At 35.5% G+C, this 27,118-nt stretch overlaps 1 protein-coding gene across 1 annotated transcript in view; it reads right to left on the bottom strand.

Annotated features, from left to right (window-relative positions):
• Positions 1-27,118, bottom strand: part of CAMKMT (calmodulin-lysine N-methyltransferase) — a gene marked incomplete at both ends in the record, with an annotated part of 191,540 nt that overhangs the window by 40,748 nt on the left and 123,674 nt on the right. Inside the window, one exon of the mRNA XM_079550239.1 lies at positions 1,241-1,301. Within this exon, the coding sequence (XP_079406365.1) occupies positions 1,241-1,301 (61 nt within the window). The remainder of the gene's footprint in view (positions 1-1,240; positions 1,302-27,118) is intronic.

Raw genomic sequence — 27,118 nt, 5'->3', positions numbered from 1 at the left:
GTACAACAGCAGCAGAAGTGAAGCAAATATGTTCCTTAGCTACCTCCTCTGGTGGGGTTGGTTTCATTCAGGTGGCTGCTGGAGCAAAAATGAGGCTGTATAAACCAGGGCAAGATTTAGAGCCAGATCTTGTCCCTAGTGATAGGACAAGGGAAAATGGTTTCAAAAGAAGGAAGATTTAGACTGGATATAATGAAAAAGTTCTTTACAATCAGTGTGGTGAAGCACTGAGAGAGACTGCCCAGAGAGGTGGTGGATGCCTCAACCTTGGAGACATTCAAGGTCAGGCTGCCAGGGACTCTAAGCAACCTCATTTAACTGTAAGTGTCCCTGTTCACTGCAGTGGAGTTGGACTAGATGGCCTTTAAAGGGTCCCTTCTAACTGAAACGATTCTATAATTCTATGATCATTGAGTTCAGTGTGGAGTCAGCAAACTGAAGGAATTAGCTCAGGTTTGATGTAAAGAGCAAGGACTCATAGACTAGACAGCTTGGTGTTCTCTAATTTCCCAACACCAAGTGTACACGGAGAGTAGGATTTTGCACACACCAAGCTGGTTTGCTTGGTATTAGCTTCATAGCCTTCATCAGAACACAACTTAGGCCTGCAAATGCAGTGTTGTTACACTTCATTCATGCTCCTAGACAATGAAACTACAAGAATTTCTAAGTGCAAAGCTCTGTATACTCAAGGCGGAGAAGGTGGATGCAGGACAGATTTATCTTTCAGCATTCCTACTGGGTGCTTGTCTTTTACAAGTTCAGAAGATAGGAAAAATAAACAAAATTGAACATTCAGAACTGCAGGACGTCTCAAAAATATCTCATAAAACTTAAAGAGAGGTGCAAATTCTTCCATTGCTATATACAGGAATTCTTATGTACTTTATCAGGTTATTTTTTGCTTTCTTTTGCAACAGATGTTGATTTAAAGAATGTCTTTTATTTTTCCTGACCTTCACAATCAGTACTGATCGATTGGAGCTTCACTTTTGTTTCCCAAAAATCAAAGTGAAATAAAATGCCTTGAGTGGAAATCAAAAGTCTTTGACATATAGCAGAAAGCTTGCTGTGCAATATTAGTACCCAAAGGCAGCTCAGAATTCTTTGTTAAGAGCAACATGCTTTCACCTTGAACATTTTAAATTTAATCTGAAGACTTAAATCATAGCAATCTTTACCATGCAGATACAATAAAGCTAACAGATCGGAAAATATCTTTTTATGTTCAAATCTGTACCTGAATATTTCCTTGTGCTTTAGGCAGTAGTAAGCCAGTACTTCTTCAGATGGCCAAAGACCTATGAAACAAAAGACATTCACATTCTCAGAATAGATCTTTCTTTGTCTAAAGTAATTTGACATGTACCTTCATTTGCAGATCTTTACCAATTGTTTCATTTTTCAAACTTGCCACAGTACCATGGAATAAAACAAATGCAATTTTTAATGGCACATTTCTGATTCTAAGCACCTGAGCTGAAGATTTCATAGACTTCATCCTAAGAGAAAGAGAAATTTACTTTATATAGATACACTCCCACACACAAATATACAAGCATACAAATATGTATTGCACTCAAGACTTTAAAAGTTATGTACGCTTTAATTCTGAAAAAAAGAATTCTGACACTTAGTCATTCACGTGAATATCAAACTGCTATTATCAGTCCAGATTCCAGGTCCATCTTGCCTTGTAGCTTGTCTCTAACAGAGGATAGGAGCCTCCTTTGTTAGTTATCCTCTCTAGTCACATCATTTTGCTTTTCATTTTGCTTCATTTCTTGGGGAGGGCTCTTAGCTATTGTTAGTTTCAGTCTGACCCTAAGGAACATGCTAAGGATGATCATGTGACTAATACAAGAACACAGCACAATTCTTTATCATCTCTCCTCTCCTCCTTGGCACACTGTTGAGGCACAACTCCTAAGTTATGTTTCGTAGCCCCCAAAAGATTTTTCTGGTTGTCCTTTGGATTTATGCAAATCTTCTTTGGCTACAATGGCCCATGGCAGAAAGCACCGCAGTTTTACTGTGCTGTATAAATAAACATCTCCTCTCTCTTGTGTTGTACTTTCCATTTGAGACCCTCCAGTTTCCATAGGGGAGCAACCAGGAGCAATCCTGATTTTTTCACCTGCCTTCATCCTGTTTGTGACTTTGTAAGCATCCAGCACAGAACTTGCAGCGGTCGCTTCCAACCCTGTCACATACTGAGAGGCACCCAAGCAAATTCACCCCCTCAAAAACAGTCATTCAAGAAACTCCCAGTTACTTTGGGCCAGTTTCCCACCTAACAGGAATAATCTAACTCAAGCACAGCAGCCCATGGAGTGGGGAATGCAATCCTGCAGGCCCAACGCTCTCCTGCAGGCATCTGTCTGTATTGCTGGAGGAGCCTAGGGAAAAGAGGCTCACATTCAGGCACTTGAGATAGGCTCCTGGATTTAAGGCAGGATGAATCAAAGGCATAGGCAGCCAAATTATAGTTGTATGTGTTTTCCATCTGTCGTTGCTTAGCAATGAGAAAACATGCTTCACGTCTATCCACAGGTCAAAACTAGGGTTAGCCTCCCCCCACCACACATAGCATTACAAATTACTATGACAGAAGCCTGACTTAGTATTATAAACTGTAGACACTTCAGTGGTTCCAGCAAACTTAAAAACAGACATTTGCGATTGTCCTTTAGATGTTTCCAGGCAGGCAAATTGAATTCCATGTAGCTTTCTCTCTTTAGACTATTTTTTGTAATTGTTTCTTCTCCAAGGACTTTAAAACATCACAGCATATTTAACGGAAGCAGAAGTTTGGGAGAAAAATTGTCTTCCTTCACTTACTGCTTGATGGTAACCCTCAAATACATAATTCTTCCTGTTCACCCAATAAATATTCTGACCTACCCTTACTCACAGAGAAAAATGATTAAAATGTATGGATGTGTTGTCTGCATGCAAGTCAAGCAAAAGCTTAGGCAGAATTTGGCCAAAACTTTGCGTGTGACTTTTGTACGACAAAGATCTTACAGGTTACAAAAAAACAACACACAAAACCAACAAAATAAACCAGACTGACAATTTGTATGTATGACAAAAATACTGAAGCAATGTTATGTGTCCTGCTTCTTACTGGTTAGGCTGATTAGATATTAAACAATGTGCTATTTTGTTTGGACTGCTAAGGGTTAAAATAAAACATTCACACACGATTACCCATTCTTCAGTGAAACATACACTAAGAATTGTACAGGATTTTCCATCTCTCTTTTGAGCAATTTAATGCTTTTGAGCATTGCAATACGCTAAAATGACAGATTTTGCAATAAATATAATAACTGTTTAAATATTTTAGTGTACAACATAAAGAATGTTACAGCTTGCAATGATTCGTGTAATAAAAGTGGTGTTTTTTAAAATATTTAGTGAAGACATGGCTAATCTAATAACATTTATAATGCTACATATCTCACATTACACACACACACACAATATAAAATAAGAAAAATAAACTCTTTCATAGTAAACTTTTAGCCTGAGTGGATTTATCAAAATACTTGTCAAATGCAGCAAAATACTTCAACATCAGAGTTTTCAGTGCACTCAGTCAAATGTTTCTCACTTTTCTATGGTTATTATTGAAAGGGCACTTTAAATGGTGTCACTGAATCTTTTATGAGGGGTCACTGTTCTTTCCCCTGCTACCATTACAATGTTGATACTGGCTGAAACTGCAGGAATATCAGATAGCTCTGTGCTGAGAGAAGGGAAAAGCACCTTTGGAAAGACAGTGCTCTTCTTAGGGCTGCTAACATACACGGCTCTTCCCCACGCCATAGGAAAGAAGGTATCACCTCAGCTGGCAGCTAAAGAAGAGGCAGTCAGAAGTTCTATCACAAGCACAGGTCTCAAGTGTGGAAGCACGCAGCGTATCCAGCTAAGCCAAGACGCCAACAGCAAGAATACCTGTGTTAATTTTAGTAAAAGGAAAAGCTTCTCGTGCTTGAACAGGTAGGTAAGCCTCTTTGCCTTCAAAACAAGGATAAGCTTAAAGATGAATGTGGAGGAGTTTGCATGCTGCCTTCTTCCCCTTCACTCTGACCTACATTTACCAATACAATGACCTACATTTTGAAGTATAAGATAGTTCTACTTCTGTTGAAAATGCTCAGCTGTAATGCAGAAATACAGCAATTCCTGAGTTAAAAGCTACCGCAAAGTTTTAAAAGCGTAATTTGTTTCCTGCAAACACATACTGATATGCATACATGAATTAAGTTCCCTGTGAAATTTTAATATAATACATGTATTAATAATAGCATACAATAATTATTTGATATCTAAAATAAAATTGTTGCCAATTTGAATTGTGAATTTGATTATAAATACACAACATTGGATGGGTACCTATTTGCGTGTGCAATTACTTACACACAATGGACAATTATTTACACTTGTATAGGCAAAAGAATATCAAAAGACCCCCAAATGGCATATGAATCTAAAAGGCTATAAATATACTAAAAGACCTAGACAGCAAGGCTACAGATCTCACTGTAAAAGGAAACAGAGCAAACCAAGAGTTTCATTTAGCAAAAATAAATATTTCACATCATTTGCTGGCATTTCTGAAGATATTTATCACCCTGAAAACTATGATGAGAAAACAGAGGAGGATTGCCAGAAAGCACTGCAATATGTATTGAAATGAATAAAAAAACCACTAATTTGTGTTGGAATTTAGGACGACTTCAAGAAGGGTTGTGATGAAGCCTTCAGCAGTTCATGTCTCAGCAGGTAACCTTTCACTGTTAGGATGGATCCACTGCTCCACAGAGTGTTTACCATCCCATTTGCAAATGTGCCATAAAGCCCATGAAGTCTATATTTCCAGACAGCTTTGTGACAACACTGCAGTGGTAATGCTAGAAAGACATTAGCACTAAATAGTATTATGCCAGATGACGAAATGTTATATATACAGACACATACAAAATGCATTTCTACAGCACTTATCACCACATTATAACATCTCACCACAAGAATGGATTTTACCTCGCAAGAATTTGATGACATAGTGAATTTCTATTGTTCAAATTCTTCAGGTTAGGAACCACACTGGGAGACAGAGACAGATTAAGTTACTTAAACATACTGAATTAAATTCTGGGAAGGTCAACAATAACGCCTGTCTCATCCAAAACCCTTGAGGTACGATTTAACAAAAAAACACACACACACACACACACACACACACAAAAAAAAAAAAACCAAAAAAACCAAAAAAAACAACCACACCCAAACTTTTCCCATAGAGAAAAAACATATTAAAAAATAAAAAATAAAAAAAGCACAGTAGTGCTAAGAATGCATAAACCAGTTTTCTCCAAACCTATTCTTCAAACCAAACTTCAGCTTACAGTGAAAAAAATAACATACAGACTCCCTTCTGAAAATGCTTTGTGTAACCATCAGGTGGAGCATCACTTCTCCAAAGTAACAAAAAATCTGTTTATTTTCCTGTTCTATTACAATCTACTGCCATTTTGAAATGCTGAATTCTCTGTGAGAAAATTTTGTTCTAAAAATAAACTATGCAATAATTTAAAAAATAATTACAGTTTCTCTATGGCTTTAACACAAATTTTAAAGAATGCCACCACATATTTAGGTAGCAAATACTGATATCTAATATAAAGTTCTTAAAGTACAGCATACTAGCAGAAAACGTTTAGCAATGATGGAGTGCTGGGAATTTTAAGACACTGCCTTTTTAAAGAAGACATTTGATGTTGGAGCCATTAGTTCTCTGCACTGCTTCATAGGTATAAAGAAGCCAGAGTAGCTGCTGATTACTTTAGTTGGCATAGCACGAGATTAGTGCAACTCTGCTCTACTGTCTGCCACTGCTATAGGCAGCAAACAAAGGCACAACTGGAGGTGACAGGTGAACCATCCCTTGAAGCTCTGAGTAGAAGGTATAAAGCTGTCCTTCAAATGCCTCACTTGTACTAGGAGATTAACAAGTTTCTTTCCAAGCCAAGCCAAATGGCAAGTTTTCTTTGTCACTTTTTCCTAGCACTTCACACAGCCACATGTAAAGATGTCTGAACTAAAAACATTACTTCATCAATGTTTATTTTTTATTTGCACTTTTAAGCTGTGTGACACCATCATAGTAACTTGAAGTTTCCAGTGAATATCAAGCCTTAAATGCAAGGGCAGTCTACATTGTAAAAGTCAACCATCTTCCCCAGTTTAATATCCTTCAAATACATCATTCTCATATGTCCTAATTGTGTCACCAAATTGGGAGGAAAAACAGCAAAACAGGCAAAGAGATTAATGATGTCTCAAACCAAACAGCACAATTTTATTGAGCAATGAAGGTTTACTGACTTTATGAAAGATATACCGTTGGAGGGCAGAAACCAGTATTGTAGTACAGTTATCACTTTAATTTCACTGTATGAAATCTTGTTTTCTATTAATTATGCCTTATTTTTTGGTCACAAGGGAAGGTAAGTTTGATGATTTCCTTCTGGTTAGTTTTTTTGTGCATGAGCACCACTGAGCACAGCCAGAAGCACAGTACATCTGCTGAAGGTCTTAGAAAAGTGAGAGAACAGGTAAAAATCAAGGTTCTATAGCACAGCAATTTGGAGAAAAAGTCAAAACAAGGCTCTAACAAATATAATGAACTGTTGTATTAATGAAGCACAAGAATTCACTTTCAAGTGAAGGAAAAATGATGAAGTTGTGGATAGTACTATTAAGACTAAGAAAGAGTGAATGCATAGCATATGTCTGTCAAATAAACCTTGCTAGTAATGCATAGCATGACCATCCTAATTCGGGTACCTGCTTGAGTAAAGAGCATGTAATTAACTGTATTGCTGTACGTGTTTACGTTGCATGACTAGTTTTCAAAAACACTTCCAGCTCTCAACTTTCGTCAAACTCCATACATCAAATACCAAATCAATGTAAAAAAGCTATCAAAATCATTGCTCAGTATAGACAAGCAGGACTTATTTTCACTCACTTAGCAAAATCTGACACAAATGAAAGGATATCATCAATCCATGTTACCTAAGATACCACCTAAGGTGTATTTAGCTTTAAAAAACCCCAAACACACATAACAAGGCACTATTACCATAAATGTTCAGGTTTTTTGCTGCCTTAAAATTCATGTACAGGAAAGTGAAAACCTTCCACAGAAAATGGCTTTCATAGTATTATAATGACAAGTATTCAGTCACTTTAGACAAATGAAGAAATAAAGAGAATTGATGTGAGGAAAAATAATAAAAAAACCTTCAAAAAAACCCTTTTTATTGAGTCTGCAGTACAGAGAAATCCAATTTTCAAACTCGTATTCTCATGTTTACATTTATACCCATCTACAGTACAAGCAGATAAAAGAAGGGTCAGTTTCACTAAATTGGTTGCACATAGTGTGCACATAATTATAAAACTATTCTCCAACAGAGGTCAAAATTCAGTCTGGGAGCAGATTTTCAAGAGGAACTAGAGAACGCTGTGCCCTCCTGGACACTTGGCCACTTCAAGTATTAATGTAAGAGCTAACCAGATTTGAAAGTCCAATTGTCTAATCTGAGACTCTGAATACTGAAATTAATCTCGAGTTCATTTAGAAATGAACAACCTCAGTGAAAAACACATACAGTGTAAATAAAAGTACACATACAGTGTAAATAACAGCCTTAACAGCCTTAGCAGTAACACCTTAGTCTTACTGTGCCTGGTACTAACACATGTGAAGAGGAACAATTTTTTGACAGGGAGAATGGCTAGCTTACTTTTCCACAGCAGGATTGCTATAAGTGAGTTTGAATAGGTACAAGAACACTAGAAGAAATAGAAGATAAAAAGTGGAATACATCTCACCATTTTTTTCTATGCACATGCATTTTACAGAAACTCATGTCTCTCTTTCAATCTAAAACAGAATTTATGATATTCAGATCATTGGAAAATATGTATAAGCACAGGCTGAGATCTTCAGCCCAGGCAAAATGGCCTCAGCACTGTATCTCTCACTTTCATTCTCATTATTATTCATGACTAGGAGGGAAACATGATGGTTTGCAATCTGCAAATTTCTTTTAGAGTGCGAAACTTAAGAGGCTTGGTGGAACTGATGTGGAAATACAGTAAGAAGTCAAAGCTGTATAAGTATACTTACCTCTTCCATAAGAAAAATTGGCAAGCTGTTCAAATCTACTTGTATGATTGTCTTTAACATGCTTTTTTTCAAATAAATGAATTTGATTGTGTTGTGTGTGTGTTTTTTTTTTTTACCTGGTTTTCAAATAGTTATTAAAAATTAAACAACACTGGAACAAACCTTTTGTGATTATAGCCTTCATTCTCCGGCAAAAAAAAAAAAAGAAAAGAAAAGAAAAAGAAAAACCCTGGATCTATAAATTTATGTACTATTGTAGATGTAAATTACAAAATTTTACATTCAACTATATTAAAACATCTATTCCAAAAATGATTACCAGTTGTGAAAAGCAGACAGGCTTATCACTTGCTGTCAGTTGTTCATGTCTAGTTAAGCAATAATGTGCGAAAACTGCTCTTTTGTTTTGTGTAAGAATTTTGGCAATAGAAGAAATGAACACTCGTTTAATAAAAACTCAGGCTGCTTTTTGCTTTGATGGAGGAAGCAGCTGCCTGTTTTCATTTGCTGCAGAGCAGCAAAACCCATCAATATAATAAGCAGCTTAGATGCATCCATCCACAGCATCTGTAAGGATATAGGGCTATTCGCTCAAAACCAATCCTTGGTTTAATTTTAACAAAGATGTGTCTGACATATTTGAAAATGCATTATAATAGGGTTTTGAAATACTAGCATTTTCTCTTCTCTTTTTAAATACTTTTCACTGATTTTGAAAGGCAAGTATACATAGTGGAATGATAGAAATGATAAAACAAATATTGCTATAGCAAACAGCAGAACTAGCCTTAAAATGCAAAGATGGATCATTAAGAGACGCCTTCAGGTTCCCAGACTCTCCTGTGCCTTGAAAATAAAGAAAAACAGTATTTCAATATTTGCAATGAAGGTTTTTATCACCATAGCCAAAAGCAGAGAAAGATATTAGAAACAATACTTGCAGAAAAAAACCCGCAAAGATCATTAGACACAATTATATTTTCTGAGACACACTTTTCCTTTCCTTGTGTTTAATTAAATATATTATATATATATATATATATATATAAATATTAATGCTCATTTACAAAGATAATTATCAACATGTTTTCTATTTTCACCTGAAGGAAACATAATTTTTGGTAAGTTTCATTGGTATGATTTTGTCCCGGGTGACAACTCCCAATTGCAATTTAAAAAAATGACATTAAGAATAGTTACAGTTACCTATAGTTCATATGTAATTACAAAAACAGGAAGAGAGGGATAAAAGACCATCTAAGATATACATCACAGAATTCTAATTTCCCTCTAAAAATGTGATATGGCACATTTATATTATTAAAAATTCTTAGGACATTATTATTTTAGTGCTGTTCTGCTAAGACCTTTCTAAGCTGAGCTTTTAGATGATTTGCACATTAACTGAGAAGTCAGATAATTCTTAATCCTCCTCTTTTTCAGATCCAATAATGGATAAGGGAGCATCTTAGCATGATCAACTAGCAATCTTCCTAGCCTGAGTGGTAGTACACCTGAATTTAGGATTAGTCACTGGGCTTTCATAATATCTGATTTGAATGAGCACTCATTTAAGGAAGTGTAGAAAAAGAATATTCAATGATACTTGAACTGAATCATTTAAATACGTTGCACCAAATTTTGAGTACATGCATATTTATTTGCTTCAAAACAAAAAGCTATTCTGAAAGGAAGACTTCAAAGAATTGCGTCCAGATAAATAGTTGGTTATTCCAAATGAATAACTGTTTTTATGATCAGTATTTGCAGTGTCTTATAATCCATCTTCAGCTGTAGGTTTGTGCCTCTGTCTACAGGTGAAGAGAGGAAATGAGGAATTTAGTTATTTATTTATCTATTTTAAAGATAAGTCACAGTAGTATAGGTTATAGATTAACTCTAGTTATTGTTTATCATTCTCAAGTACTTGATACAGAACATGAAAATTTGGACTTATGGAATCGGTGTCTGAATTTTGGATTTCTCTCATATTTGTGAAGTTCTATTTTATTAATTTATTTATAACCAAACTAAATAAATGAAAATGATACATCTGTGGTCCTAGTAGTTTCTAATTCATTTGTTTCTGCTTTAAAAAACTGTCATTCTACTTAGTTAACCAAACTACTAGCAAAGTATCTGCTCTGTGCTGCCAGGAGTTGATAACTGTGTGCAAATGGAAATAATAACTGTGTGCAGACTTCATTTTGAAGGCTTTGGACCATCTTTAACAGAACTTGGAGGATCTCATGAACCTCTATTCCTTCTCTGTAGATGTCTTCAAGTAGTCTTATGTGCAATTTTTCTAGTATTGATAATCATCCTGCAGCAAGTGTCTCAGAGGTTACAGTACCGAACCTTGGCCTTGTTATCATCTCTTACACTGAATTTCTTTGGTACAGAGCTCTTCTCTTGTTCCCTACAAAAGGATGAGTCCCTTTCAGACATCTCATCCATTTGCAGACCTAGATGCAACTATGTTGCATCAGACTGTGTTAAAGCAAATGTTATTTGTAATGAGGGGAAATAGATGGGAGTTTTTCTGAAAGGCCAAATAAGCACAAAGATCTTTACAGATCCTTCCAAGTCAGGTTTGATACAGATTTATAGATCATTACAAGAGAACTTACAGTTCTCTTGCTTATGACTGGTTTTTGCCTGAACAAGTTTCAAAATCCAATGCTGTTGATGTGACACCTTTCCTCAGCGCTAAATACAATGGGCCAGATCTCCAGCTGGTATTATGAAGTGTAACTTCATTGACAATTAAGCTATGGCAGTATATCCCAGCTACTGAACCAATCCTGAATTTGAAAAACGCAATTGATAAGGTCTTTCTGAGAAACTAATTCGCCTTCATTGCATTAGTACATGCTAGTATTACTGCTTTGGATCACTTCTTAGATTTCAGTCCAAGGGTATCTTCCTCAAGAAATCAGTGTCTCAGTGGACTATGGTAAGGGAGAACGCAAAAATGATTAGTAGAATTTAGTCTCCAAAGTAGTCTGAAATACAAACAACCACACTTTCCTGATACTTTCACATTTCCCATGTTACTGTAATAAACTATGACCCAACTGGCCTCATCCTTATTTCACAAGGCATAAATAATGTAAAGGAGCAGCACAGGTGCTCCTAGAATTCATCTGAAAAACACTGTAGAGCTGTACAAATATATTGTTCTACCTCTGAGACAGAAGTGCTCTAAGGTCAAGAATAATATATTTTAACTGAGACACATAGCCTATGAACTTACTACGCTTGACAAAGAATCTATCTCAGATGATCTAGTGAACTCAGTCACAAAACAAAAGAAAAATAAGCAAATCACTACACCCAATTTAATTACATGAAGGCAGGAAAAGGCTTATGAGCTAACATCATAATAACATCTTTAGGTCTTTTCTTGATAGGTCTTGAAATTAAGTTTATCAGATTCTTAAAGTGAGTGCATGATTGCTGACTGTTCAGTCACACACCAGCATAGAAATTGGGCCCCATCTTTTAACACTGTAGTTTCAGTACTGGAATTTTTCCTTGCATGCTCAACTCTATAGTGACCACAGACCGTGAGTGGCGTTAAGATTCTCTCTAGGGAGAAGCAAATCACAGAATCATAGAATGGCTTGGGTTGGAAGAGACCCCAAGGATTATCTAGTTCCAACCCTCCTGCCACAGGCAGGGCCACCAACCTCCAAATCTGGTACTAGACCAGACTGCCCAAGGCCCCACCCAACCTGGTCTTCAACACCTCCAGGGACGGGACATCCACAACCTCTCTGGGCAGCCTGTTCCAGCACCTTATTACTCTCTCTGTAAAGAACTTCTTCCTGACATCCAATCTAAATCTTTCTTCCTTGAGCTTAAAACCATCCCCCTGTCCTATCACTAACTACCCAAGTAAAAAGTTGATTCCCCCCTTTTTATTTAAAAAAATTGTCTCTTTGCATCTTCTTCTATAGGCTGAACAAGCCCAGCTCCCTCAGCCTGTCTTCGCAGGAGAGATACTCCAGCCCTCTGATCATCTTTGTGGCCCTCCCTCTGGCCCCTCTCCAACAGCTCCACATCTTTCCCGATTGCGGGCACCATTCCTGGATGCAGCACTCCAGACTGGGTCTCACAAGGGCAGAGAGGGACAATCACCTCCCCGCCCCTGCTGGCCACCCCTCTTCTGATAAAGCAAAGTTTTACAGTATATCACTTAGGCCCCATTATTCTTTAAGGCAGATACTGATTTTTACTAACTGCAAAGCCAACAGATCATCACTTTCTACAGCATTTCTCTTAGCAATGAATTCCGATATAGCAGGTAGACAATTCAACAGCTAGACTATGTTTTTTCTTAATGACATTTGAGCTCGGACTTTTAAGTTGGAGAGATAAGCGTACAATGTTTTGAAATTCAAACTTTTTCCTTAAGGACAAAGTATGTTGTAATTTTAATATAGCTCTCCATCAGTAAAGTAATAACAATATAATAATGAGTAAACCACCTTTTTCAAGATAGTTGTGTGTCTCCACTACTGTAATTAGTAGTTAACAACAAACTGTAGAACATTCCTGTTGCTCTTTTTCTCTTTCAAGAGTTTTAGTCACAATATATAGAGTAATTTCCTGTTATTTCTGGGGAAGGGTGGGGGTGGACGAAGAAGAGATAATGAAATATATGCAATTTTCAAATATAACACTCTGTTGAAAATGTAATTTTCTGTGTGTTCTGTACTGAAAATATGTTCTATATTCCTGGATTGTCTTTGCTATCAGGAGCAGGATTGAAATCTCCACTTTAGTATTTATCTGAGGCTGTGATAGCTCAGTTGTCTGCCTCCAAATGCCAAGATAGGGGGAATCTCATCAACCAGAGACCAGCTGCATGATGGGCAGTTAATAGATATATCAAACCTTAGGATATATGCTAAGCTGAGGAGATGATTGGTCGGTTGATATACTGATTGATTAGCATAGGGAGAATGGGTTTCTTCTTGACAACCTAAGATTATGCTTCAGCTAAGCTCAAATTGCTTACACCTCTTCTATTGGGTTTAAAATTACAGTCCTGTCATCTAAAATCTCTCTTCAATGAAATTTTTACCATATATAAAAATTAAAGGGAAAAAGAAAGTAGGTGCAATGGATAAGAGTAAATGGAGTAGATATATTTCATACTACTGCTGTTGGTACCACCAGAAAAAAAGTTGATAAGTAAATCCACTTGAAATATGTTACATATTCTGTAAACTACTAGAGAGCACTTACAATAATTTACAGGGGGAGAAGTTCAAAATACTAAAAGGAATCAGTGCTGATATTATTGCTTTAAAAAAAAAACCACCACAGTAGTTATTAATCTAAGTAATTATACAGCTGTGATACTACTAATATGTTTTTGTCCTCTTTATAGGCATTTTCTAGTTTTAGCAGAAATGCATTTAAATTATATTATAGATATCAGAGAAACATCAAATAATTGCAACAGAATGCATCTTCTCACAGAGAGCTTACCTTCTGAAAGCTAGAGATGCAACATATATACTTTTGTATTTTTCCTTTATTAGTCCGGAATTTTTGACCACAAAAACAGATGTCATTAAATTTTATTTACTGTATATTTTAGACCACATAATTAGAGGGGCATTGTGATTTAAAGAAAACACAATATTAAAAAAAAAGACAAACACCTACTATACTGTGTAATTACATGTTGCCAAAACAAATGCATTTCTTACACATATCATCCCTTTAATTCCCAACATTACATGTTCTCCACAATACTAGGCTTTGTCAGCTGAGAAAGATACAAGAGCTATTAAATAAAACATTTGGAAAAAAAAAAAAGCAAACCAAAACACCACCCTTTTTTATTATTTTTAATTTGATACTTTGAAACACTTCTCTGCTTAGGCAAACAAGAATTTAGTGGTCGTGTAACAAAAGGAAAGTGGTTCACTGAGAATGTTGAAATCTGCACTAATAAATAAGACTGGTTTCCTTAGATTCTTTTTCTTCTCTTTCGTATCTGCTACGAGCGGTAGGGGATCAGCTGCAACTCAAATCCCCAGCTGAACAACCCAAATACAACTGAGTGAGCAGACTTAAAACAAGGCCATTTATTGGTGCCTGTTATGCAAACAAAGCATCCAAGTCTTAGAAACAGATGTCAACTGAAGCATATGCTTACTGTAAACTGGAATTTGATTCTCTTTATAAAAATAGACTTAAATGGGCCTTCAGAGACTAGGCTGCCTCTTGTTGTATACCGTTGCCCAACTTGATTCAGCCTTAAGCTTTTTAAAAGATGAATAGACTGATATCCGAGGGCAAAAAAATAAAAGTAAAAAAAAATTAAATGGGAAATAAATGATAACATGTTGGAGCAGTTCCCAGAAGCAATTTTACAGATTTTCTCTAAAAACACAAGACAGGAAGTTCAAAGCGCAGTGCAGGTCACCTATGGCATGCCGAGTTATCATTTTTATACCACTTAGGGTGAAAAAGGGACTTTATGTTCAAGTGGCAAGTTTAGTACTCTGCTTTTTCTTCTTCTGTTTTTTTCTTCTTCTTTTTTTTTTTTTAACCTCTTCTCACATCTTGATGCCTTTTAAATGTCACTTATTTTACATGAGGCAGTTGGTGGAGACATGAGTCAACAGCAATCAGAACCATTATCCCCTGCAGCGAGCCCTGGTCCTAATGCATTATGACACCTTAGCTGGCCAGCCACCGATTTACCTTTCTGCTTCTTAGGGAATTAAGTGGCATCATGTGAAAATGGTTGTGATATGAACAGCATGGGCATAACTGGTATTAAATTTACCTCTCAGCCTAAGTGAATTTTCCTCACATGTGACTAATCAAAATGAAAGCTGTGGACATGGGCAGATCTGGCCAGCACTTCTCCACCCTTGGGATTGGGGCTATTTTGTTTTATCTCTTTGTACAAGCTGGCAGAAGTTTAAAGTGAAGGGGATAATCCAGTGCTGGTGTCTTTATGAAATAACATCCTTACATGAAGAGGCTTTTAACTGTCTGTCGCTGTCCTCTCAAAAAAAAAAGAGCGTGACAATCTCATTTTGCTGAGCACCCTCCCATGAAAGGAGAAAATAATAGCCATAACAGCTATGGCTAGTACTGACCTTACATGATCCATTATCCACTAAACACTTTAAAAGTCAGTTTTACATACACTGTGGGGGAAATTAGAAAACTATCACAATCATTTTCACTTTAGTGAATTTGTGTTCTGTTTGAAGTCAGTTACTTGATATCCTCATCTGTAACTCTGCATCATTCCACATAAAGAAAAAGGAAGTCTTGCTTTAAAAATCGATCTTGTGCAAGAAGGGGAAACATACCATACTTTTCCTATTCTGATTAATAAAGATACTGAAAGCACCAAAACTCAATTTAGCATGAACTTCCTTCAGAGTAAATGCAAAATAATACAAAAATCATTATATAGTTTAGAAGTGTTCAACATCAGTACGAATATATTTTTATCAATCATTGCAGCTGAGATAAGTAGGCGCCAAAGAAAGTGCAGGCAGAGCAATTATCATCCTGTGCAGTCAGACATGTATTCACAGACTAGAGTGACTTGCATTTTACTACAAATCAACTGTGAATGTTACCAACAATAACAGCAGAGCTAGATTTTCCCAGTGTACTGTAGTCATTTTCTAACAACTTCATTGTACAGGACAAAAATGCCTGGAGCATGAAGTCCTCTCCTACTTGCAAGACTGCTCAACCTTCTGCAGCCATGAGAATTAATTTCTAACACATGAACTTACTGTTTGCTGTAAGTTAAAGTCAGTAGTCACCTGAAGCTAAAATCAGAAAAAATGTATCCTAATTTTCATCCAATAAATGCTGATTAGAAGCTATATAACTCAGTGGCTCAAATGTTAAGATTAACCCAATAAGATAGTTGATGATTGCCACAAACACAGGAAAAACTATTAACCATGCATGGAACTTGGCTAGGTAACCTTTATTTTATCAATGAGGCCACATAATCTAGGTCAAGTTAATGTACAGATTGAAAATTAGGGAGCATATCAATTAAGATAAACAGGAAAATCACCTCTTCCTATAAGGATTAGCCTCAGTGGAAGGATAGGTTCAGAAAATTACAATTCATTTGGTAAGGAAGACAGATCTACAGTAAAGTTAAATCTGGAGTTCATAAGGTGACATATTTTCCCCAAAGAAATTTTCACAGCAAAAGTGGTTGCCATAGGTATGAGACATCTTCCATTGTTTTGTTATTGTTGTTATTGCTGGATTTTGTTTTTGTTTTTTTCTTTCTTAGTTTGAGACTCAATTGGACCTTGAAATCTTAATACTGACAGAAGAGCAGAAGGCACCTCATTTTCCATGATATTATACACTGGAGTCACAGTAAAAATATCTGGACCAAGTAGATGTTCATAAATATTCTCTCAATGTCATGTTTAATTCCCTAAGCAACAAGGATTATTATTTCTGAGTTTAACAAGAAACATGATTGTGATAAAAATGCAAGCAAAAGTGATAATCTTCATTACCTAAAGGGCTCTGTCATCTCTTATTTAGTCATGCCCACTTCAACTTTCTCAAAAACGATTTAAACTAATAAAAAATTCCAGTAATTGTATCTATTTGCTTTTATTGCTTTTGTGGCACAACAAAGAAACTAAGAAAAGTATGAATACAACATGAAACCTGATCTATGTGATGGAGAGTTACAGAAATACTCCTGTGATATCCTCTGTTGGCAATTCTGTACCTAGTACATGCTACTTCCTTGTTTCCATGTTTTCCAAGCACGAAATAATACAGAAAACAAAACAAAGGTGGCAGACTCGGTAGAGTCAAGCTTCCACTGACTTGAGTAATTGACTCTATTAATGTTAACTTGAGTTAACAGTGAAAATATGCTGCTGGGATAATGGTTTTTCAAATGCTTATCTTGAATATTTTCCATTTGCTACCTAGTAGAAGCACATCTGGGAAGCTGGGTTTTTAAATATCAACAAAACCAGCAATGTGTGCATGGATTTGTTTTCATCACAGAGTCATGGTAGGAAGTAATGGTTTACAGAATTAATACCATTAGCTTTTTTTCCCAGTAACTGTATACCTCCAAACTAAATTCCAAAGAAACCAGGAGAATTTGTCCTGATAGACCTTCTTGGGGGCAATCACTGCTTTGACAGGTCTGCCAGCACAGAAATCCCCATGCCCTGCCTGACACGATCAATGTAAGCGCTGCTCACATTCTGTCCTCTCCAACTTCTCTTTCCACAAGAGTGGCTTGAAAAGTGTTACACCGCCCTGACTGCTGCAACACTGGGCATGTTCACTGCATCTCACAATCACAGCACATGAGTGAACATAGCATGTCTATTAACAGATTTGCCTTCTGACTTCAGTTTGACTGAATACAGAATCATCTTTTGCATCACCTTTTTTAAATAACATTCTGGAATTTATATTCTGGGGATCTATGCTGGCTTGTATCATAGTGTTCATATTATTTTAATAATGATTCCAAAGCTCAATTTGGGTTTTGCTTTTCATTTCTTTTTTTTCCCCCCCTCTATTTTAAATATACACTGTGAGATAAAATATTACTTCTAGTAAATTAACACACACACACACTATAGGAACTCTAAACTATCATATCCCACAGAGGGGCAATACATTCTGATAGCCTCTAAGTAACATTGAGATATTTATATTCAAAACAAATACTAATGCAAGTATTTAATCTCACAAAAGAAGCAATATCATATTTCAATATCACATCGTTATTTCAGCTATAAAGTGCTGTAGCAAACTGTTTCCAATAAAAAGCTAGTACTGGTCATAAATTTGGGAACATATGTGCCAGAGAAAACATTGACATTGCTGTCATATTGCTTATTAGGGCAACAAAACATTTCTTCCTTCTGGGAAAGAAAAATCAAATACGAAAACATATGAAAGGCAAAAAAAAATAAAAAATAGACATGTATGTATCCTCTGCTAAAATCTCCAAACAGGAAAATAAGAACAAATACACACATGTAGCTTAAGGGCATCATCTTAATTATGCCCTGGGTATTGTTGTACACCTTACTTTTGCTAGGGACAATAAAAAGGAGAAATATTAGAGCACCCAAGCAGATGGTCTTTGGAACTAGATTACATACTTCAGAAATAAGAGAGAAGCGATGCATTCAACCCTTCTGTTTAGACAGAAGAGACTGTCTGACCTATTAGCTAGGAAACTGGAGCATATCACGAAGTGCTATCATGCTGTTCTTTTAAAACGCAAACAACCTCACTTTTTATGATACACACAGAGTCATTCCAGGAGAATTGTTGGTAATGTCTGCTGTATTAGACAGGTGGTCGTATCATGAAACCATATACAAGTTACCACAATTAAAACTCATTTTCACTGTGTTAAACTATATGAATTGAAAAAAAACCAAACCAACCAAACCAAAACAAAAAAACAACCTCCAAAAAACCCTAAAGAAAATGCTTTTCTTAGTATCTAACCATTCATATATGCATACATACACATTCAAAACTCACTTAAACAAACTTGTTTTGCCATGATCAAACATTGATTCTATATGTATAAAGTGCAGTTTGAAATTTCAGAATTTAATCTTACCTTCATTTAACCTTTGCATAACTCCACTGACTTTAGAGGAGCCAACGATCAAGTAGAGAACAGAAAACTTACATATAAGAATAGAATGTATCTCGTCTAGTCACAAAGAAATTAAATACCTCTGAGTCCTCCACTAGAGCGATGACTAGTGCTCTACTAAGGCCAGGTTTTATTGCAGGTTTTCCAAAATACCTGGGTTCTCTTCAGTGTATGTTTCAGAACAGCTAACAATTGCAATCAGTGTTCTTGGGAATGTTCAATAAGAATATATAATTCCATGAAATTGTGTTTCAAAAAATCTGTATGGTAAACATTTTTCCATCAGTGCTTCCTTGATATGGGAAGAAATAAAAAAAGAACTATACTTCTATATCTTGCTTATTTTGGATATGCATTAGAAATAATACTTAGCTATGCGTTATAATCACTTGATAATTATATATACACTTACTCAGACAAGCAATAAATCAGTTGACTTTACTGTAAAACAGTTAAAAAAAAAAAGTTTCTTGCAACTAGGTCTCTTCAAGATGAGTTGTCTCTCTCTATATATTCTCATGGAGAGCTGCTCAGGGCTAGAGACTTGTTTCTTCCTTGCACAACTAGTGACAGAACACACAACTCCCACCTAACCTCCTGCTCAGTTGAAGAAGATATAAGATAGCACATTTCCTATCCACCAGGCTGCTCTCAGCCACAAAACTGCAACAAAACTGAACAGAACAGGAACGATTTCAAAACATGTCTGGAGAGTTGCTGGTAAGCATCTACCATCTCTTCTTCAAATGGCAGCCTAGGTGTGCATCCCTCATTGAGCCAGCCCCAGGCAGAACTGCAAACACAGTGACAGATGCCAGCAGACAGGTCTGAAAACCTTCCAAATGAGCAATTCGAGGTCTGCTGCACTAAACACAGCATAGCTCCTGGTTAATTTCCTGGATGGTTTAACATTTGGAGAAGGTATGAATGGAGTACCATATCCCTCAAAGTGCATGTGTCTGCTGTATAGATGTTCTTAATCAAAGCCAGATACAGACTGTGCTCGGCTTCAGCACACGCTTAGCACTAGATATCTGCTTTGTCTTTTGGTCCTATCCATACAAACATCCTTTGCAAGTAATGAGGAAAATAGCTTGGTGAAAACCCATTGTTTTCTAACCACTAACAACCTCTGAATAAAAGAGAGAGAACTGAGGAAAAGGGGTTAGTGCAGAAAGGAGAAGGTGTAGATGAAGGTTCTTGTGGGTAATGCCTTTAGTACCAGCAGATCATTCATAGTGGTTGTCCTGGCTGAGACAAAATGCAGGAAAGAAAAGAAAGGAAGAAGACGACAGAAAGGAGGAGAATTTATTATTATTCTTGATCACATCTTCATACCTCATGGATTAGGAGTGCTGGTGGGTTGGGATCTATATAAACACTAGTATTTCTCCCGATACATGATCAATGACCTTCTGCTGAAGTCTGTGTAACCTCTGTGTCAGAGCGTAGGGCTATTCCTACAGCCTGTCCCTCCGTGCCAAGCAGTGCAGTGTTTTGCATTGTTCTCAAGCCATTCGGAGAGCTGAGTAAGAGTTCCTCCTTCAAATTCTAAATCGTCAGCCTCAGAGAAATCTTTGGTTGGCCATTTCTTAAGTGCTCTGCACAACACACACATCTCTTAACACCTGGCATATCTATACACTGGAAAGTTCTGTCTGCTGTGCAGAGAAGGCCAGCTTTCTACAAGTTGAGCCTCTGGATGTTCATCTGCTTCTCCAAGTTCAATTCTACAGTCACAGCTAACAAAGCTCAAGACAAATTAAATGGAATAAAATGGAAAACTGTATTTGAATACCGTTTTCATGCAAAAGCATAAAAGTCCTGGAAATATTTTTTAAGTTTTAAGCAAAATACTAATCTGAATGAAAAAAAAAAAAAGGATTTTTGCACAGAAACATAAGCACGGGAACATAAACAATTAAAATAGCTGCCTATCATAAAAGATCTGATTTGCTACTTGAGTATGAATACAGATATTACAAAAATATATTTTACTAAAGCAAGCTCAAACTATCATTTCAAGACTCAGGGATTAGAGAAGCAGCATTTTAAAGAGAAACAGTGGTACTACATTTAAGGCTTATATTACTTCAACTGTTCTGCCTAAGAATTTACAAAGAATGGATTGTAATTAAGACAATACTGCTGCACTGCTTGCAATTTGTATTTTACTTCATGATGAGTGATGTCCTCATGTATCTACAGATTTTTATAGAAGAAATTGTTTGTCTAATTTTTATATAATTGCAACACTAGTCTCCATTAACTAAAACTGAATCCATGGTTGACACAAAAATAGAAAGAAATAGTCATGCGTAAGCAATCTTGTGATCTGTTTTTTTCGTTCCATTTACAAAGGGAATGATTCAAACACTTTTGAAGGTTCTGGCTCACCTGTCTTACCTAGTTTGAAGCCATACTGCAGATAACTTCAGAGTTATCCACTATCAGCCAGATTCTGAAACATCCACTAGCTTCAAAAAATGTGCTTGAGCAAAACTGAATTTCTACTAAGTTACTACGCATATAACGTCTTAATGGTCCTCTTTACATAAACCTGATTTTTTCCAAAATTCAAAAGAAATCAGACCCAGAATGTTTATCACACTAAAACAAGGAAGTATCGTTAATCAGGTTGAACACAATGGTTATTTTCTATTCATCATACACACACGAGGCGGTGCACAACAATAAATGCACTTCTAAGTTTCTGATGTATCCATTTTGCCATACTTAAACAGACGACGCCTGTATAGACCATAGCGATCATAGCAACAGATTACACTGCAGTTTTGATAGAATGCGTATGAACCTTGCTTACTAGGTATAAACCTGAAATTACAAATGTGAATCAATCTACTGCAATCATTCAGAAAATGTGACTTCTGCAGATTTTTCAGTGTATTTCCTCAGTATTACTAGCATTATATTTTCCTATGATTAATAATGTGTGAATTTTGCAAAAGAATTCTACAAGTTGGCACAGTAGTAATATTCTGGACAGATCATAATATGCAGAATTTACATAATACAATTTAATGCATGATGTTGGGGAAATTCTTACAATGTGAAAGTATCCGCTTGTAAGTCGTAAGGGTGAAGAAGCGTAAAACAAACCTGAGAGGTTCTGGCATCCAAGAGGTGCTCTTCACAAGGTACATTAATTGAGGATTATGGATTTCTGCAGTTTGTATTAGCAGCATTTAAAAATGTACTTCATGTAGTGACAGTCTCAAAATACAGTATCCCAAGTGTGATTTTTTGCAGAACAGTCCCCTCTTGAGGAGAATATTCTCAAATTCAAAATTCTGGGTTACTCAATCTGGAAATATTTTCACAGGTTTTATCACTTGGCAACCCATTTAAGGCAACTGACTATTATTGCTGGGGAGCAATAAAATAATGTCTTAAAAACAAACAAACTTGGTTGCTGGAAGAATCATAAACAAATCATAACTGGACTAGATGGAAGTCTTTTCCAACTTTAATGATTCCATGATTCTGTGTGTGATTCATTGCAGAGACACCAAGTCTCACAAAAAGTAATAAAAAATCATAATATTGTGGAGTCTTACACATGAATGAGATTACATGAGATTATAAGCAACATACTACTAAGAATATAATATTAATTACTGACAGAGCAACGGACACAGCCTTCCCCAAACTAGTGGGACTATACTTTGGACACCTTTGTTAATATGTCAGTAGAATGTCACAGGCCTAATAACGGATCTTGATTATATACTTTCATTTCTTCCTATTACTTATATCTTTGAGTACAAAATGATGAATAGTAAATATATATATAAAAACTTCAGAGACACGTAATGACAATACAACATGGTCTAAACAATACTAGTTGGCTTATTTTCTTTTTCTGGTATTGAGTCATGTATTTTCTAAATAGAAAGGTGAAGTATTTACGTCATTTCGGTGAAAATACAAATGAGTATGAGTCATTGCTCCAAATTGTCTTCAGAGACACATACTCATATATAAGAGGAAATAGAGTTATTAACTACTGTCTATATTTACTTATACCTATCTGTAACTTATCTAACTATATCTATCTACCTACAAATAAGTTTTCCTCATGCTAGCACGAGGAAAAGTTAAATCCCTATTATTATTCTACAGCCACCTATTCTGAATCTTGTATCTCTGAGCAAACTAGCTGAGTCACCAACCTGTTCTTCTGAGCCATGCAACACAAAGAGAAAAGAAAGCATATAGACAAATTCTGTGATTCCTAATTAGCAGTTCACAACGATTCTAGATGCATCAGAAAACTGTCAATTTATTGTTGTTTCAGCAAGTGTAAAGCCCAAGCCTTAGATATATTTGCACTGAATTCAAAATGGGACAGCAAATACGAACTGGGAATGTGAGGAAACCTATTTTAATTCCTGAATCTGCTATGTTTCCCACATTACCACCAGCAATTATTTTAATGCATTTCAAGGTGTAAATCTACATTCAGTTCCCAAAACAGTTGTGTGCTTGCTAAAAATAAAATTCAGTTAATTGCTTTGAGATTGATTCTGCTTCACCTCCTCCTTCTGTTCCTTCGCTTCTCATGGAAGTATCTTTTATCATATGTCCAAATACTGGAAAATAATTTTACACCCTAAGTTCAGACACAGAATTTAGACATTTTAGGACATTCTTTTAGCCTCGAATTCCTAGACAATCCATGGATAAAGGTGCTCATCAGAGCAGAGATCTAAGACAGGTTTTCTGAAGTATTTCCCAGCAATGTTTACCCTTCTGCTGACTACAGTGGAAGCCCAAAGCTCATTGCATCTCTGATCTAAGTATCTAATTTATTTTTATTTTTTTTACCAGTGGCAGTTTCTAATGTATTTGTTTACTCTTGCTTTCTAGTTCCACTTTGCTGACTGGTATGCACGTTTTACAAACGTTTTATGAATGTTTTTAAAGAACGTTTTATGATAAAACACCATTTTGCTCTTAAAAATATAATATATGGCATTAGCTTTGTAACTGCCATTTAAGAATGTATATTCCCTTTTTATGCAAACAAATTGCATGAAAAAGGGTGAAATAGAAGAAAACAAGGTCAAAACATGGTCTATTGGCACTGTTGCCTCCAGCAAGAACCAGTTTGACGTCAACAGATCAAACAGCAGCACACATTCAATTTCAAGATACCTAAAATCAGTAATTATGCATACAAAAAAATGAAATATTCTATTCTGTGTTAATTTTTCACATTGGAAGCATTACTATTAACCACTTGCTAAATTATTTTTAAGTAATACCACTCTGCTTTATTAAAATTTGTCAGGTACAAACTCTTGAAAAAAGCTGAAAAAGAAAAAGCTACTGTCAGTAACTAAAACGGGGAGGTTCACTTTAAGTCCTAAAACACCCCTAAATATCACATCAGTAAACGAAATATCCTTAAAAAGAAATATTACTGACTCAAAATGCAATCAGATATACTTGATAAACATCAAGAAATCTAATTTGCTGTACTGTATATTTACTTTAAAAAACTCCCTTGTTATTAAGTTTATATTAATTACTATTATTATGAATTATTATTATCATTATTAAGTTTATATTAATTATATAAAGTGGAAAGTGTCTTTAACTAAAGGTAGAAACAGTACAACACTTTTATGGTCACTGAAAACAAAACAAACCCAATTAACTGTCAGGATTAAATATATCACTGAGCTCCACCGCATTCTGTCTACCACAAGGTTTTAATTTTACTCACCTCACAACTCTGTAAAATTCTTTTTTAAAAGTATTTGCAATTAGATGGCATAGAACTATTTTAAGAGATGGGTTAAAATTTTAATCCTGCATTTCTGAGACGGCCACTATTAACCCGGCTACAGTTTTTTCCATTTTCATATGCTTCAAGGGCAATTTTTTTTCTGAAGAGCAGTTCCACTCATACTGGAAATAATGCAAAGCATTAGTCATTACACAGAAGTACGTCTTGGTTTAGGGCAACTGTGGTTTCAATCCCATTGAGAGCAATAGGAGGCAGTGGCAATTTCAGAAGAAGGAAGCCATCTACGGCATACGCTCCATAGGAGAAAATTATTCATCAATTCTTGTTGGAGAAAAATCTCTTCTGTAGAATAGCAGCAACAGAAAATCTTCAAGCATTTAAAATTCTTTTATACACAAGATTTTATTATAAATTGTAGGAAACGGTCGTTATTTTTTTAATAGGATCTGAATGATAAAAAAGAAAACCTACAAAGTTTTATAATGCACTAGAAATCCTGATAGACATATCTTTATACTTAAGGTAAGTGGAAGTGGCCAAACTATCTACATCAAACTGCGTGTGGAAGTTCTGGACTGGTCTGATTTCTAAAACAAATGGTGACTATGGTATCCTGCAAAACTGCAGGTTAACAATGTTTTGTTTAAAACTGTGCTAGCATTTGCTTTAAAATCTACTTAACATAGCTTCAATCAATAACCTCAGAGAGGTTACTACAATTTGTTTGGAATATTTTACATTAGATTGAATTATCACTCGTATTTTCTCCTTTCCCACTATTAAGATCTCTCATCCTGCATCTGCAGACTAACTGTCCAAAAAAGGGTAGAATAAACCCTTTATCTCTTGCAAATTACTGAAGAAACAGAAGATTTGCATTGATTGAACTGACAACCTGAGCTGGAGGAGTTCCATCTAAATGAATGAGCAGACTTCAATCTTTTTAAAAAGAACATACACGTGATTTCTCAATGTTGCTGCTTATGAACATTTTCTTAAAACAATCCTGATTCAGAATATGAAAACTCAGTCAAGTTCATGAACAAGTTTTACTTCAAAATCACTGAAATTCCAGATTTACAATCATTTTAATGGAACGTAATAAATCTATTTAACCCTGACCAAAAGTTGTCACTAGGAAACAGCATGAAGGCACTTACCAAGTGCTGTCATTTCTCTTTCTCACACACAGTAGGTTATTATTTCCAATAGCTCCCATAACAAAATATCACCAGCAGCACTGCATACACACTTCACTCTTAAAATGAATTACCTTCAGTAGTTTCTCTACTAATATGCTACCATGGGATACTGACTACGTTTCACTACCTCCTTTGTCCTGTGCAAGAAGCATCTTGCTTACCGGATATTACAGGATTTTATACTTTATGCTTGTAGCTTTCTCTTAGTTGGTACAACCATTATGCATACATAGAATGGAGAACAAATAGTATCTGAACAACACCTGTGCACTGCAAAGGCTTTAAAGCGATGCAGACTTTTGCTTATACAGAATTTTAATGATGCAAAAATTAACCTTTACCTCAAAAACTAAGCTTTGTTTTTGGAGGAAAAAAAAAACAACAAACATGCAGTTTAAAAGAAAATTTTTCTTAAAAAAAAAAAAAAAAAAAAAAAAGAAGAAGAAGAAAAAAAAAAAGAATCTGCAAACCTGACGCAGAAAACAAGCCCACCAGAATTCCATTTTAAGAGACAAGGTTTTAAAGATAATGCACTTGGAAAAGTTTTTGACTTACCAATATTTCATCTTATTAAAAATTTCACTGAGCACTAAATATAAGAGTTACAAAAGAACAGTGGAATATAAATAGTTACCATATTTTTTTTTTTTTTTTGAAAAAATAACTAAATACCATCTGAAATGAAAGAGAATTCTGTGAGGAATATACTGATGAACAGCTTAGATTAAACACCAAAATTTCCACAACAAGGATTTGATAAAGAGTCTATGGTTCTCAAATACGAAACAGCAGAATAACATGGAAGAAATCAGAAAGATTTATGTTTTGAGAAAGAAATACAAAGGCTGGTCTGAAAGTATTCCCTCCTATTTTATGACCTCCTGACAGAAAAGAAATCAAGCAATGGTTTTTAAAGATCACAATATAACATTAAAATCTACTACACAGAAGGGATAATGTGATACAATGTGAATCTCAACATAAAGCTTTCCAACATGTATAATTATACCAGTTGCATTTAGAAGTTGTATTTGTTTGCCAAGAGAGAAGATTAAAAGGCAACTGTATAAAGTGATATCACACATCTTTCTCTTTCAATCTTACTTAATATGGAATTATAGCAAGATAATATTGTGACTACTTCAAAAGCAAGGTCATCAAGTCCTAATTCAAAACAAAATAAAACATGCAATTCTCATACTCTGTGCTTTTCACTGTGTGCAAAAGAACCGTTTAACTATTAT

Source organism: Tetrao urogallus, assembly GCF_951394365.1.
Source record: "Tetrao urogallus genome assembly, chromosome: 2".
NCBI classification, from domain to species: Eukaryota; Metazoa; Chordata; class Aves; order Galliformes; family Phasianidae; genus Tetrao; species Tetrao urogallus.
Note: the sequence above shows the minus strand (reverse complement) of the source record. Positions and strands in the feature narration are given on the sequence as shown.